The 15,419-nt window shown below is 62.3% G+C and overlaps 2 protein-coding genes and 1 pseudogene across 7 annotated transcripts in view; 2 read left to right on the top strand and 1 right to left on the bottom strand.

Moving 5' to 3' along the window:
* Positions 1-569: 569 nt before the first annotated feature.
* On the bottom strand, positions 570-8,824 carry LETMD1 (LETM1 domain containing 1). 5 transcript variants are annotated; one of them, XM_085212359.1, is made up of 9 exons: positions 8,707-8,824; positions 7,601-7,740; positions 6,474-6,589; positions 6,282-6,356; positions 5,470-5,607; positions 4,272-4,373; positions 2,849-3,001; positions 2,644-2,740; positions 570-2,044 (listed from the first exon to the last, which is right to left on the bottom strand). In XM_085212359.1, the coding sequence occupies exons 1-9, from the start codon at positions 8,781-8,783 to the stop codon at positions 1,974-1,976; spliced, it is 969 nt and encodes a 322-aa protein (XP_085068485.1). In that variant the 5' UTR covers positions 8,784-8,824; the 3' UTR covers positions 570-1,973. The 5 variants fall into 5 exon arrangements, with proteins under 5 accessions (XP_085068485.1, XP_085068483.1, XP_085068482.1 ...); XM_085212357.1 differs by having other exon boundaries at positions 5,470-5,637; XM_085212356.1 differs by having other exon boundaries at positions 5,470-5,656; positions 6,282-6,364.
* LOC146542425 (uncharacterized) lies at positions 990-1,608 on the top strand (annotated as a pseudogene).
* Positions 8,825-10,110: 1,286 nt separating the features above from the next.
* The window catches only part of SLC11A2 (solute carrier family 11 member 2), a 35,276-nt gene continuing 29,967 nt past the window's right edge, over positions 10,111-15,419 (top strand). The window contains exon 1 of one of the 2 annotated variants that reach the window (XM_085212298.1): positions 10,111-10,512. In XM_085212298.1, the coding sequence (XP_085068424.1) occupies positions 10,467-10,512 (46 nt within the window). In that variant the 5' untranslated portion in view covers positions 10,111-10,466. Of the gene's footprint in view, positions 10,513-11,089; positions 11,383-15,419 lie in introns of those variants that run through there. The other variant, XM_085212299.1, reaches the window with a different exon arrangement.

Below are 15,419 nucleotides of genomic sequence, written 5' to 3' on the forward strand. Positions count from 1 at the left end.
TGGGGATGGGGATGGGATAGGAGTGGGAATGGGGTTGGGGATGGGGATGGGATGGGGGCGGGGATGGGATGGGATGGAATGGGGTTGGGGATGGGGATGGGATAGGAGTGGGAATGGGGTTGGGATGGGATGGGGTCGGGGATGGGGATGGGATGGGATGGGATGGGGTTGGGGATGGGATAGGAGTGGGAATGGGGTTGGGGTTGGGATGGGGTTGGGGATGGGGTTGGGATAGGAGTGGGAATGGGGTTGGGATGGGATGGAATGGGGTTGGGGATGGGGTTGGGGATGGACTGAGCTCTGGAGGTGGTGTCACACAACAGGCTGAGCCCCCACTGCTGCTCCACTCCTTCCAGAGGAGCTTAACGAGGCACAGCTTAATGACAGAGGGGCAGAACTCAACACAGTGCTTACACAAAACTCAACGACACCAACACAGAACTCAGTGACGAATCAGAAGCCGGTGGTGTCGATTCAAAACTCAACAACCCCAACGCAGTGACACCAACAGAGAAGCCTACTACTGGAAAACGTGATGACATTAAATCAAAACTCAGTGGCACCGATGCAGAACTCAATGACATCAAATCAAAGCTCAACACCAACGCAGAACTCGATGACTTCAGGTCAAAGCCCAGCAAAACCAACGCCAAACTCAATGAAACTAATGCAGAACTCAATCACACCAACGGAGAAGCCAATTAACTGACGCAGAACTTGATGACAGCAAGTCAAATCTCGACGACAGTCGTGCAGAGCTCAATGACATCAGGTCAAAACTCAATGACTGCAGCGCGGAACTCGGTGGCACCACTGCAAAACCCAGTGATGTCAAGGCAAAACTCAACGACACCAACGTAGAACTCGGCAACACCACTGCAGAACTTGATGGCACCAGAACTCAACGCTGATGTAGGACTGAACGACGCCAAGTCAAAATTCAGTGACATCAGTGCCAATTCAGTGACATTCTGCCAACGCGGAAATCGATGACATCGAGTCAAAACTCAGTGACATCACAGGAAAACTCAACACCAACGCAGGACTCGACGGCATCACGTCAAAACTCAGTGACACCGACGCAGGACTCGATGACATCACGTCAAAACTCAGTGACACCGACGCAGGACACGATGACATCACGTCAAAACTCAGTGACACCGACGCAGGACTCGATGACATCACGTCAAAACTCAGTGACACCGACGCAGGACTCGATGACATCACGTCAAAACTCAGTGACACCGACGCAGGACTCGATGACATCACGTCAAAACTCAGTGACACCGACGCAGGACTCGATGGCATCACGTCAAAACTCAGTGACACCGACGCAGGACTCGATGACATCACGTCAAAACTCAGTGACACCGACGCAGGACTCGATGACATCACGTCAAAACTCTGACACCGACGCAGGACTCGATGACATCACGTCAAAACTCAGTGACACCGACGCAGGACACGATGACATCACGTCAAAACTCTGACACCGACGCAGGACTCGATGACATCACGTCAAAACTCAGTGACACCGACGCAGGACACGATGACACCAGCACAGAACTCAACACCACCAGCGCTCAGTGGGCTCTGCATCCTCAATAGGGACATTTTTACGTCCCCCCATCGCAGTGGGGCACGGGGAAGGGGTGACCCCGTAGGTCCCACGTGGAGCAGAGCGCAGGGACCCCTCCCCAGTCCAACCCTCTGTGCGGAGCGGCGACGCGCAGAGCTGAGCTGAGACCCTGTTGGGGGGGTTGTAGGGTAGGGGGACGCCTGTTCCCCCCCATATATACATATAAAGTGCTGCAGTGGCCATGGGGGAATGGACAGAGCTGCAGTGTCATCGCCACAGTGACACAGGGCTGACATTCGCCACTCTTCAGTGCCTCCTGTCCTGCTCCTGCAGACCCCCCCCAGGGGTGGGGGGCACAGAGCACACGGTGCCACAGCAGAGGGATCAGCGGCGCTCATCGCTTCGCTCCTGTGTAGTTGAGGGACAGCAGCACCATGCTGTTGGCCAGCAGGGACGCCTCAGAGGCTGCAATGGGAGAGAGGGGGGCGGAGGCTGAGGGGGTCCTGTGCCCCCCATTGAGCCCCTCAGGTCTGTTTGGTTTCCCCCTGTGGTGGGGGTCTGTACCCACAGGGATCCCCTCCCTCAGAGTGGGTGGGGGGGGACAAAGGCTGAATTCCATGGGATGACTGGGATGGGAAGGTCCTGAAAGATCTTAGAACTACGGGATGGTTGTGTCGGAATGGCCCTTCAAGGTCCCAAAACCACAAATAGGGTTGGAAGGGTCCTGAAAGATCATAAAGCCACGGGATGGTTGGGTTGGGAGGGCCCTGAAAGATCACAGAACCACAGGGTGATTGAGTTGGAAGGGTCCTGAAAGATCACAGAACCAGGGATGGTTGGAATGGAAGGGTCCTCACAGCCCCCCCAGTCCCAACTCCCACCCTGGGCCGCTCCCACCTCCCCAGCAGCCACCCGGGGCCCCATTCACAGCCCTGAGCCCCTCCCGGGACCCCCACCTCTCCACGCAGCAGCGCCGGGACTCGCTGCCTCCACACACACAACTCCCTCCCCTTCTCCCCCGACCCCCCCGTGGCACAGGGTCGCCCCCCATCCCCCCCACACACCTTGCAGCACGCAGGACAGCCTCAGCCACTGCTCCAGCCACGCTCTGCACTGCGCCGCGCTCAGCTGTGCGGGGTTCAGCCCCCGCAGGTAACACGCCTGCAGAGCGCCGGGGGGAGGAGGGGAGGTCAGCACCCAAAATCCACAACCGCGGGACGAGGGGGGAGGCCGGGACCCCCGGCAACCCCCAGCTGGGGGGTCTCTCACCGCTCTGAGCTCCTCCTCAGAGAGCTGTGCCAGGCCCAGGCGTGCCAGCGCGCGGTCCAGGCGCCGGATCTCCAGCAGGTGGGAATGCAGGCGGCGCCGCACCAGGACAGCGGGCAGCAGAGGAGTCAGGAACAGCACACGGCTCAGCGCCCGCTGCGGGATGGCACGGCGTGGGAGGGGCACTGGGCATGGGGTGGGGATGGAACGGGACAGGGGGAGACTTGGAGTGGGACGGGGGGCACAGAATGGAGTGGGACGGGGGATGGGACAAAGGGCATGGTACAGAGTGGAGATGTGGGGCACGGAGAGGGGCACAGGGCATGGCACGGGGTGGGGATGGAATGGGAGAGGGGGCACAGCATGGAATGGGACACAGCACAGCATGGAATGGGAGAGGGGGCACAGCATGGAATGGGACACGGCACGGCATGGAATGGGACCCGGCACGGCATGGAATGGGACACGGCACGGCACGGAGCGGGGACTGAGTGGGACACAGGGCATGGCACGGAGTGGAACACGGGATGGGACACAGGACATGGAATGGGACAGAGTGGAACACGGGATGTGGCACAGAGTGGGGAGAGAATTGGACAGGGAGTGGCACGGAGCCGGGCATGGAGCAGGACATGGGGCACGGCACAGGGTGGGGATGGAATGGGACATGGCATGGCACAGAGGGGGGCACGGAAAGGGGCACAGGGCATGGAATGGGGCACGGAGTGGGACATGGGGCTTGGCATGCAGCAGGACGTGGGATGGGACACTGCACGGCACAGGGAGGGGCACAGAATGGGGGCAGGGTGTGGGGCACAAGGCGGGACATGGGGCATGGCATGGAGCAGGGATGTGGGCACGGAGGGGCATGGAATGAGGCACAGAGAGGGACGTGGAGTGGGACACAGGGCATGGGATGGGGCACGGAGTGGGACACCGGAGCACAGCATGGAGTGGGGATGGAGTGGGACATGGGGCATGGCACGGCGTGGGTCACAGGGCACAGACTGGGACATGGAGTAGGACGAGGGGCACGGAGCGGGGCACAGAGCGGGACACGGGGTACAGCATGGGGTGGGGATGGAATGAGACATGGGGCATGGAATGGGGCACAGAGAGAGACATGGAGTGGGACATGGGATGGCACACAGGGCGTGGAATGGGGCACAGAGTGGGACGTGGGTCATGGCATGGAATAGGGCACGGGGCGGGACACAGGGCATGGAATAGGGCACAGCGTGGGGCACGGGGTGGGACGTGGGCCATGGCACGGAGTGGGACATGAGATGGGGCACAGAGCACGGCACGGAGGGCACAGAGAGGGACACGGGGCACGGAATGGGGGCACGGATATGGGGCACGGGGTATGGATTGGGGCAAGGAGAAGGGAAGGCGGTGGGGCACGGTGTGGGCACGCAGCACTCACCAGGTGGGCTGCCTGCAGCTCCCCCAGGCACAGGGCCGGACCTGAGAACAGCGACTGCACGGCACAGAGCTCAGCCACGGGGGGATGGCGGCCGCGCTGCACCTGCACAGCACCAGGAGGTCAGCAGTGCCACAACGGAGTGGGGAGGGGGGTGCAGATGGGAGTGGGAAGAGATTGGGGTGGGGATGGGATGGGGACTGATAATGGGATGGAGATGGGGGTGGGATGGGATTGGGGTGGAGATGGGATGGGATGGGGACTGATAATGGGATGGAGATGGGGGTGGGATGGGATTGGGGTGGGGATGGGATGGAGATGGGGGTGGGATGGGATGGGACTGATAATGGGATGGAGATGGGGGTGGGATGGGGATGGATAATGGGATGGAGATGGGGGTGGGATGGGATTGGGGTGGGGATGGGATGGGATGGGGACTGATAATGGGATGGAGATGGGATGGGGATGGATAATGGGATGGAGATGGGGGTGGGGAGGGATTGGGGTGGGGATGGGAGAGGTTGGGGATGGATGATGGGATGGAGATGGGGGTGGGAAGGGATTGGGGTGGGGATGGGATGGGGACTGATAATGGGATGGAGATGGGAGTGGGATGAGGATGGGGGGAGGGATAGGGATGGAGTAGGATGGGGACTGAGGATGGGGTGGGAGTAGGGATGGGGATGAGATTGGGATGGGGAGGAAAAGGGATGGGGAGGGGGAAGAGATGGAGGGGGAAAGGGACGGGGACTGATGATGCCATGGGATGCGATGGGGCATGGAGGATGGGATGGAGATGGGGCTGATATGGGATGAGATGATAGGGGTATGGAGATGAGATGGGGATGGAATGGACACGGGTGTGGGGTGGGGACTGATAACGAGACAAGGATGAGGAAGGGGATGGAAGTGGAGAGGGGATGGGGAAGGGGACAGGGAAGGGGATGGGATAGAAATGAGGGTGGGAACGGGCTGAGGATGAGGACTGATAACGGGACAGAGATGGGGGAAGGGATGGGAACGGGGCTGGGATGAGGGTGAAAGTAGGGAACGATAATGGGGAAGGGATGAGAAGAGGGATGGGGAGGGGGGTGGAGGTGGGATGTGGAGAGGGATTGATAACGGGATGGGGAGAGAGCAGGATGGAAATGACGGCGGGGATGGGCTGTGGGTGGGATGCAGAATGGGGTGCAGACCCCACCTCGACGCAGAGCTCCCGCAGGCGGTGCTGCAGCCGTTGCTGAGGCAGGGACCGCACAGCCCTGTCCAGGCAGCTGAGCACAGCAGGGTAGGCGGCACGGCGGGCGCTGTGGTTCTCCTCACTGAACTCCTGCTGCTGCTGCGGCGTCCAGAAGTGGCGGATCAGGAGCTGCCGTGGGAAGAAGTACCTGAGGGGGGGGGGGGAAAGGAGTGCAGGAGGGGTGGGAGGGGGGCAGGAAGGGCAGGAGGAGTGATGGGGGGGGAGTTACAGGAGGGGCAGGATGCCAAAGGAGGGGCACAAGAGGGGCGGGGAGAGCAGGGAGGGGTACAGGAGGGACACAGTAAGGGGTAGGGGGGGCACAGGAGAGGCACAGGGGGGCAGGGAGGGGGCAGGGGAGCACAGGATGGACAGGGGGGGCAGGGGCAGAGGGGAGGGGGGGGCAGGGGGAGCACAGGAGGGACAGGAGGGGCAGGGGCAGAGGGGAGGGGGAGGCAGGGGGGGCACAGGATGGACAGGAGGGGCACAGGAGGGGGTACAGAGAGCACAGAAGAGGCGGGGAGGGGCACAAGAGGGGCATAGAGGACACGGGGGGCAGTGAGGGGGCACAGGAGGGGCAGGGGGGGCACAGCGGGGCCCATTAAACTCTCAGGTTGTATTTACAGCTCCAGAACCAATTGGCCGCAATTGGAAGGAGCGCCGTCAGCACACAGATCCTGGGGGGAGGAGGGGGTGGGGGAGAGGGGGCAGGACCAGTTTGGAAGCTCCTGGTAGGGGTGGGGAGAAGGCAGAGGGGGCCAAGAGACACAACTCACATCAGCAGCAGGACCAGGAAGTTGGCGAAGGGCGGAATGGCGATGAGAGCGACGGGGACGGCCTTGAGGACATCCCTGCGGAACTGCGGAGTGCCATCAGAGGGACACAAACCACCAGGAATCCAAGCTGCCCCCCCCCCGTCTCTCCCCCCCCACCCCCAGCCCCCCCCAGCCCCCCGGAGCTGCACTCACCTGCCGCAGCCGCTCCATGTCCCTGTAGTTCAGCTGTGCAGCGCTCAGCCCCTCCCGGGCCATCGTCTGTCGGATCCGTCGCACCTCCCTGGCGTCGGCCAGCAGCGACTCGAGACCTGCGGGACACACGTGGCACCAGCAGAGCCCCCTCCCCTCAGAGCAATGCATACTTGGGGGTCTCAGAGCCCACTCCCCTCAGAGGAACGGATACCTGGGGGTCTGGAGGGGGTCCACACGCAATACCTGCAGGTCTCAGCCAATAACTGGGGTCCACATCTGGTCCCTGGGGGGGCTGGTGGGGCCTAACCAATACCTGGAGGGCCTGATACCTGGGGGTCTCAGAGCCCCCTCCCCTCAGAGCCATGGATACCTGGGGGTCTCGGAGCCCCCTCCCCTCAGAGCCATGGATACCTGGGGGTCTCGGAGCCCCCTCCCCTCAGAGCCATGGATACCTGGGGGTCTCGGAGCCCCCTCCCCTCAGAGCCATGGATACCTGGGGTTCTGGAGGGGGTCCACACGCAATACCTGCAGGTTTCAGCCAATAATTGGGGGTCCACACCTGGTACCTGGGGGGTCTGGTGGAGCCTAACCAATACCTGGAGGGTCTAGCTGATACCTTGGGGCCTTGGAATCTCCCTCCCCTCAGAGCCATGGATACCTGGGGGTCTCGGAGCCCCCTCCCCTCAGAGCAACGGATGCCTGGGGAGGCCCAACTGATACCTGGGGGTCTGGAGGGGGTCCACATGCAATACCTGCAGGTCTCAGACAATAACTGGGGTCCACATCTGGTCCCTGGGGGGGCTGGTGGGGCCTAACCAATACCTGGAGGGCCTGATACCTGGGGGTCTCGGAGCCCCCTCCCCTCAGAGCCATGGATACCTGGGGGTCTCGGAGCCCCCTCCCCTCAGAGCAACGGATACCTGGGGGTCTGGGGAAGCCCAACTGATACCTGGGGTTCTGGAGGGGGTCCACACTCAATACCTGCAGGTTTCAGCCAATAATTGGGGTTCCACATCTGGTCCCTGGGGGTCTGGTGGGGCCTAACCAATACCTGGGGGGTCTAGTTGACACCTGGGGGTCTCGGAGCCCCCTCCTCTCAAAGTCCCCTCCCCACAAAGCATCGTTACCTGCAGTGAAGGCAGAGTGCAGAGCGTAGAGGCGGGGGAATCTGTGCTGCAGGAAACGTTCATAGCGGCCGCGGAGCCACCGAGCGCCCAGAGCCCAGCGGGAGCTCGCCTTGGTGGGCAGGGAGAGCACCGGGGGCGGCCTGAGGGGGAAGGGGGGGGTTAATGAGGTCAATTAGGCATCTATTAATGAGGTTTCTCGGCTCTGCTCTTTCCAAGGAGGGTCGCGGGCTGATATTCCAGATTACAGAGAGATGTGTGGATTGCAAATGGGGGTCGCAGGGGGTCTACAGCTAGGGGCTGGGGGGGGCATAACCAATACCTGAGGGGCTGGGGGGGCCCGAATTGATATCTGAGGGTCTGGATGGGGTCCACACGCAATACCTGCAGGTCTCAGCCAATAATTGAGGGTCCACATCTGGTACCTGGGGGGGTCTGGTGGGGCCTAACCAATACCTGGGGGTCTAGCCGATACCTTGGGGGGTCCACAGGCAATACCTGGAGCTCTCATCCAATTACTGGGGGGGTCTACATCTGGTACTTGGGGGGACACAGCTGAACCCGGGGGGTTTGAGGGGGTCCAGAGCCAATAGCTGGAGGCCTAAGCCAATCCCCAGGGGTCCACATCTGGTACTTGGGGGGCCACGTGAACCTGGGAGGCCTTAAAGGGATCCACAGCAATACCTGGAGGGCTCAGCCAATAACTAGACTTCTACATCTGGTACCCGGGGGTCTGAGGGGGGTCCACAGCCCCCGCCCGGAGATCCCAGCCAATACCGGGGGTCTGCGGGGGGGTCCAAGGCCTCTACGCAGGAGCTCTGTGCCTGGGACAGCGGGTCTGGGGGATCCCAGGGGCCGTTACCGTGGGGTCCGGGGGGGTCTATGGATGACACCACTGTGGCGCTGAGGGCCGGGGGCGGCACTGGGAGCGTGCGCGGCGGCCCGCGACCACCGGAGGAAGGGGGGGAGAGGGGGAAGATCTCAGAGGGCCCCACAACCGCTCCAGGCGTCCCCGTGGGCTGCGGGCCCACGTTCCGTACCGGCGCTCCGGGGGAGGCCCCACGCCCCACATCCGACCCCGCGGCCGCCCCCGGCCCGGCCCCGCTCACCTCAGCGCGGCCAGGAGGGGCGGAGCGGGACCCCACAGCCGCACCGCCCCGCAGCGGCCCGCCCTGCACAGCGCCATCTTGGCGGCGGGGGGGGGGGGGGGGGGCACGTGACCGGAAGAGGAAACGGTTGCATTGCGGTCACGTGAGGGAGAGCGGAAGCGGCGCCGGGAGACATGGCGGCCGCCATGTTGGAATGGAGCCCCGAACGGAGCGGTTCTTCCGAGCGGAGCTGCCAGCAGAGCGCGGCCTCATCCCCCCCCGGGTGTGGATCAGCGCTGCTCAGAGCCCCCTCTCCTTTTCTCCCCCAGGGGAAAAGCCCCGGGGCTCTCAGCCCGTCCCCACCACGTGGGGCTCCGGGCCCCCACAGCGCTGCACCCCCCGCGGGGCTCCCAGCACCTCCCAGTCTGCCCAAACTGGGGAGAGAGCCCAGCACTGGGCCCGGTGCTCCGGATGGGGCTCCCCAGTGCAGAGCAGAGCGGGGAGCTCCTCCCTGCCCTGCTGCCTGCGCTCTGTGCAGTGCCCCACAGGGAACCTTTGGCCACCAGGGCACAGTGCTGGCTCACAAACACCCTGTGCTCAACCAGTGGCCAACTGCTGGTCAATCACCGGTCAATCTTTGGTCAGCCATTGGCCAACCGGGACACCATTGGCCCTCTTGGACACAAAGGCACGCTGCTGGCTCACAAACACCCAGTGCTCAACCCTTGGTCAACTCTTGGTCAACCTCTTGGCCACCATTGGTTCACAAGGTCACACTGCCGGCTCATTGTCACCCTTTTGGTCAAACATTAGCCAACCAGGACCCCACTGGCCATCTTAGTCACCAGGTCACACTGTTGGCTCATTGTCACCCTTTTGGTCAACTATTGACCAACCAGGACCCTATTGGCCCTCTTGGCCACAAAGGCACACTGCTGGCTCACAAACGCTCAGTGCTCAACCCTTGGTCAACTCTTGGTCAACCTCTTGGTCACACTGCTGACTCTTTGTCACCTTTTTGGCCAACCATTGGACGTCTATTGACCCTCTTGGTCACCAGGTCACACTGCTGGCTCATTGTCACTCTTTTGGACCAACCAGGACCCGATTGGCCCTCTTGGCCACGAAGGCACATTGTCACCCTCCCTGCCACCAGGTCGCACTGCTGGCTCATGGCGAACCACTGACCGACCAGCAGTCAGCCACGACGCCGTGATGCTTTAAGCCACCACGATGCACCGCTGCTTCATGACCTCGTTCTCTACCAGCCGCCCCTGACCCCCGCACCCCCCTCCAGCCCCACCCTGCCCCACACCGCCGCTCCCCGCCCGATGCCAACCCCGTCCAGCACATGGGGACGGTCACGCACTCCGCTCCCCATACGTGCCCGCCGCCTGCAGGCGCGCGTTCAGCTCTCCTTTATCAAACAGCACCGCGGCTTTTCGGCCCGTCCCGGAGCCGGGGGTTATCAGCCCCACAGCCGTGGGGTTCGGGTCGCCGATAGCCGCCCCATTGATCCCGATAAGGCATTATCAGCGCCGCGTGCAGCGGTGCCCGTTTGGGGTAATCGGGTAACAGTGCGGAGGAGCAGAGTCCAGACCCCGCGCTAATTACGGCTGCACTGTTAATGAGGACGGCGGCGATAAGGGGCCGGGAGCCATCGGGACGCACATCAAAGCCGTTCGGGGGGCAGCAGGTGGCCCCGTGCCCCACTGGGGACTCTGCCCACGGGTGGGGACCGCACTTATAGGGCGGTGGGGACGGCGGGGACGCGGAGCACCATGGCAGGGGAGCAGAACACGGAGCCCCGCAGCGCCCCGGAGATGGGTGAGGGCCCCGCGCTGCCGGCTGGGCGTTTGGGGGAGCGATTTTGGGGGATTTGGGCGTTTTTGGGGAATGCTCTTCGGCTCTTTTTTTTTTTTTTTCTGGGGGTGGTGGAGATCTCCGGTCTGAGCTCTCAGGAAGTGTCAGCCCCAGTTCTCACGGGAGGCGCTGAGGTGATGGAAAACCAATGTTTTCCCGGTGGAAAAGGGCCGGAATTGTAGCAGGACCCCAAAAAAAGGCATTTTGCCCCAACAGAACCGCGCTGCGCGGCGGGCAGAGGCGGCTCCGCGCGAACTCGAGTGGCTCCGAGCCGAGTGGTGCCGAACGGACCCGAGCAGCTCCGAGCCGAGTGGTGCCGAGCTCGCCCCAGCCGAGCGGCTCCGAAGGGACACGAATGGTCCCGAGCCGAGAGGTGCCGAGCGCTCCCGAGCCGAGCGGCGCTGAGTAAACCCGAGTGGGTCCGAACGGACCCGAGCGGCTTCGAGCCTAGCGGTGCCGAACGGACACGAGCTGTCCCGAGCCGAGAGGTGCCGAGCACTCCCGAGCCGAGCGACCCCGAGTGAATCCGAGTGGGTCCGAACGGACCCGAGCTCTGCCCAGCCGAGCGGCGCCGAACGGACGTGAGCGATCTTGAGCCGAACGGCTCCGAACGGATCCGAGCGCTCCCGAGCCGAGCGGCGCTGAGTGAACCCGAGCGGGTCCGAAAGGACTCCCTAATGGAGTTCCGGTAGCCGAAGTGCTCCGAGCGCGGCCGAAGTGCTCCGAGCGCGGCCGAAGTGCTCCGAGCGCTGCCGAGCGCAGTCGGGCCGGCGCGGAGTGGCGGCGGCGCGGGGAATGCGGCGGCGGCGGCGTTGGGCGGGAGCGGGGGCGGCGGTGAGCGGGGGCGGGGGGGGCGGAGACAGCGGGGGGGGGGGACGTTGGGGGGTCCCCGGAGGGCCGTGGGGTCCTCGGAGGGCTGCGAGGTGGCGGGGGGGTGAGAGGGAGCGGCGCCGGGGGTCCGTGAGAATGTTGTGGAGGGGCGGGGGGCTCCGCGGGGGGTCGTTAAGGGGGCGGGGGGCTCCGGGGCTCCGCGCGGTGCCGCGGGACTCGGTGTTCAACTGTGGGGACAGAAGGAAACCGCTGCCCTCAGACACGCTGTGCTGCCCTGCCGCACCGCACCGCGACCCCAATGGCACCGCGACCCCAATGACACCACGACCCCAATGGCACCACGACCCCAATGACACCCTGACCCCAATGGCACCCTGACCCCAATGGCACTGCCACCCCAATGGCACCGCCACCCCAATGGCACCGTGACCCCTATATATCTGTGACCCCAATGGCACCCTGACCCCAATGGCACCGCGACCCCAATGGCACCCTGATCCCAATGGCACTGCCACCCCAATGGCACCACTGCCCCAATGGCACCCTGATCCCAATGACACCCTGACCCCAATGGCACCCTGACCCCAATAGCACTGCCACCCCAATGACACCACGACCCCAATGGCACCCTGACCCCAATAGCACTGCCACCCCAATGGCACCGTGACCCCTATATATCTGTGACCCCAATGGCACCCTGACCCCAATGGCACCGCAACCCCTATATAGCCGTGACCCCAATGTCACCCACAGCCCTGATGTCACTGTGACCCCAATGGCACTACGACCCCAATGGCACCATGACCCCCATATATCTGTGACCCCAGAGGCACCATGACCCCTATATAACAGTGACCCTGATGTCACCCACAGCCCTGATGGCACCATGACCCCAATGTCACCGTGACCACAGTGTCCCTGCCCCCCCAACATCACCATGACCCCACTGTCAGCATGACCTTGATGTCACCATGACTCTGATGTCACCATGACCCCACTGTCACCGTGACCCTGATGTCACCTTGACCACAGTGTCCCTGTCACCCCAACATCACCATGACCCCAATTTCACTCTGAGCCCAGTGTCACCATGACCCCGATGTCACCACCACCCCAATTTCACTGTGACCCTGATTTCACCATGACCCCAATGTTAACATGACCCCAATGTCACCGTGACCACAGTGTCACTGCCACCCCAACATCACCACGACCCCGCTGTCACCATGACCCCGATGTCACCACGACCCCCTGTCACTCACTGCAGACCCCCAGCACTCCCCCCATCCTCAGCATTTCGGGGCCGCGTGGCTGTGCCAGGAGAGCTGGCTGTGCCAGGGGCAGGAAGGAAGCGCTGACATCAAAGCCCAGCACGCAGCCCTGCTGCATCAATGCCCGGAATTGTTCTCCCTGGGATCCCTCCCTGTGCTCCTCCCCCGGGCGCAGACACTCGTGATGGGTGGTGACACTGAGAAGTGGCCCACGGGGCTGAGAGCCATCAGGAAACACAGAGAATGGGAGGATCAGGGGCTGAGATGTGGGAAAGGAGCTGTGGGGAGGAGGGCGTGGGGGTCCTGGTGGCCAACGGGGGGACTGTGGGACAGAAGTGGCCACAAGGGCCAATGGTGGCCAATGGGTTGACCAAGGGTTGACCAGCAGGGTGACCAAAGGGTGAACAGAGGTTGACTGTGAGGCAGCAGTGTGCCCTGATGGCCATAAAAGTCAGCGGTGGTCAACAGGTTGAACAACAGGGTGACCAGGAGGCAGCAACGTGTCCTGTTGGCCACAAGAGCCAGTGGTGACCAATGGGTTGACCAAGGGTTGACCGACAGGGTGACCAAGGGGTGAACAGAGGTTGACTGATGGCCATAAAAGTCAGTGGTGGTCAATAGGTTGACCAACAGGGTGACCAGGAGGCAGCAACGTGTCCTGGTGGCCACAAGAGCCAGTGGTGACCAATGGGTTGACCAAGGGTTGACCGACAGGGTGACCAAGGGGTGAACAGAGGTTGACCGTGAGGCAGCAGTGTGCCCTGATGGCCACGAAGGTCAGTGGTGGCTGAAGAGTTGGGCAGCAGGGTGACCAAGAGGCAGCAACGTGTCCTGGTGGCCACAAGGGCCAGTGGTGACCAATGGGTTGACCAAGGGTTGACCGACAGGGTGACCAAGGGGTGAACAGAGGTTGACCGTGAGGCAGCAGTGTGTCCTGGTGGCCATTAAGGCCAGTGGTGGTCAACAGGTTGAACAACAGGGTGACCAGGAGGCAGCAACGTGTCCTGGTGGCCATAAAGACCAGTGGTGACCAATGGGTTGACCAAGGGTTGACCAGCAGGGTGACCAAAGGGTGAACAGAGGTTGACTGTGAGGCAGCAGTGTGCCCTGATGGCCATAAAAGTCAGCGGTGGTCAAAGAGTTGAACAACAGGGTGGCCGTGAGGCAGCAGTGTGCCCTGATGGCCACAAGAGTCAGTGGTGGCCAAAGAGTTGGGCAGCAGGGTGACCATAAGGCAGCAACGTGTCCTGGTGGCCATAAGGGCCAGTGGTGACCAATGGGTTGACCAAGGGTTGGCCGACAGGGTGACCAAGGGGTGAACAGAAGTTGACCATGAGGCAGCAGTGTGTCCTGGTGGCCCTTAAGGCCAGTGGTGGTCAACAGGTTGAACAACAGGGTGACCATAAGGCAGCAACGTGTCCTGGTGGCCACAAGGGCCAGTGGTGACCAATGGGTTGACCAGGGGTTGACCAACAGGGTGACCAAGGGGTGAACAGAGGTTGACTGTGAGGCAGCAGTGTGCCCTGATGGCCATGAAGGTCAGTGGTGGCTGAAGAGTTGGGCAGCAGGGTGACCATAAGGCAGCAACGTGTCCTGGTGGCCATAAGGGCCAGTGGTGACCAATGGGTTGACCAAGGGTTGACCGACAGGGCGACCAAGGGTGAACAGAGGTTGACCGTGAAGCAGCAGTGTGTCCTGATGGCCATAAAAGTCAGTGGTGCTCAATAGGTTGACCAACAGGGTGACCAGGAGGCAGCAACGTGTCCTGGTGGCCACAAGGGCCAGTGGTGACCAATGGGTTGACCAAGGGTTGACCGACAGGGTGACCAAGGGGTGAACAGAGGTTGACCGTGAGGCAGCAGTGTGCCCTGATGGCCATGAAGGTCAGTGGTGGCTGAAGAGTTGGGCAGCAGGGTGACCAAGAGGCAGCAACGTGTCCTGGTGGCCACAAGGGCCAGTGGTGACCAATGGGTTGACCAAGGGTTGACCAGCAGGGTGACCAAAGGGTGAACAGAGGTTGACCGTGAGGCAGCAGTGTGTCCTGGTGGCCATTAAGGCCAGTGGTGGTCAACAGGTTGAACAACAGGGTGACCAGGAGGCAGCAACGTGTCCTGTTGGCCACAAGAGCCAGTGGTGACCAATGGGTTGACCAAGGGTTGACCGACAGGGTGACCAAGGGTGAACAGAGGTTGACCGTGAGGCAGCAGTGTGTCCTGATGGCCACGAAGGTCAGTGGTGGCCAAAGAGTTGGGCAGCAGGGTGGCTGTGAGCCAGCAATGAGCCTTGGTGGCCACAAGATTCAGTGGTGGCTGAAGAGTTGGGCAGCAGGGTGACCAAAAGGCAGCAACGTGTCCTGGTGGCCACAAGGGCCAGTGGTGACCAGGGTTGACCAACAGGGTGACCAAGGGGTGAACAGAGGTTGACTGTGAGGCAGCAGTGTGCCCTGATGGCCATGAAGGTCAGTGGTGGCCAAAGAGTTGGGCAGCAGGGTGACCAAAAGGCAGCAACGTGTCCTGGTGGCCATAAGGGCCAGTGGTGACCAATGGGTTGACCAAGGGTTGACCGACAGGGCGACCAAGGGGTGAACAGAGGTTGACCGTGAAGCAGCAGTGTGTCCTGATGGCCATAAAAGTCAGTGGTGGTCAACAGGTTGACCAACAGGGTGACCAGGAGGCAGCAACGTGTCCTGGTGGCCACAAGGGCCAGTGGTGGCCAATGGGTTGACCAAGGGTTGACCAACAGGGTGACCAAGAGGTGAACAGAGGTTGA

Source organism: Meleagris gallopavo, chromosome 31 (genome assembly GCF_905368555.1).
Source record: "Meleagris gallopavo chromosome 31, MGAL_WU_HG_1.1, whole genome shotgun sequence".
NCBI lineage: Eukaryota > Metazoa > Chordata > Aves > Galliformes > Phasianidae > Meleagris > Meleagris gallopavo.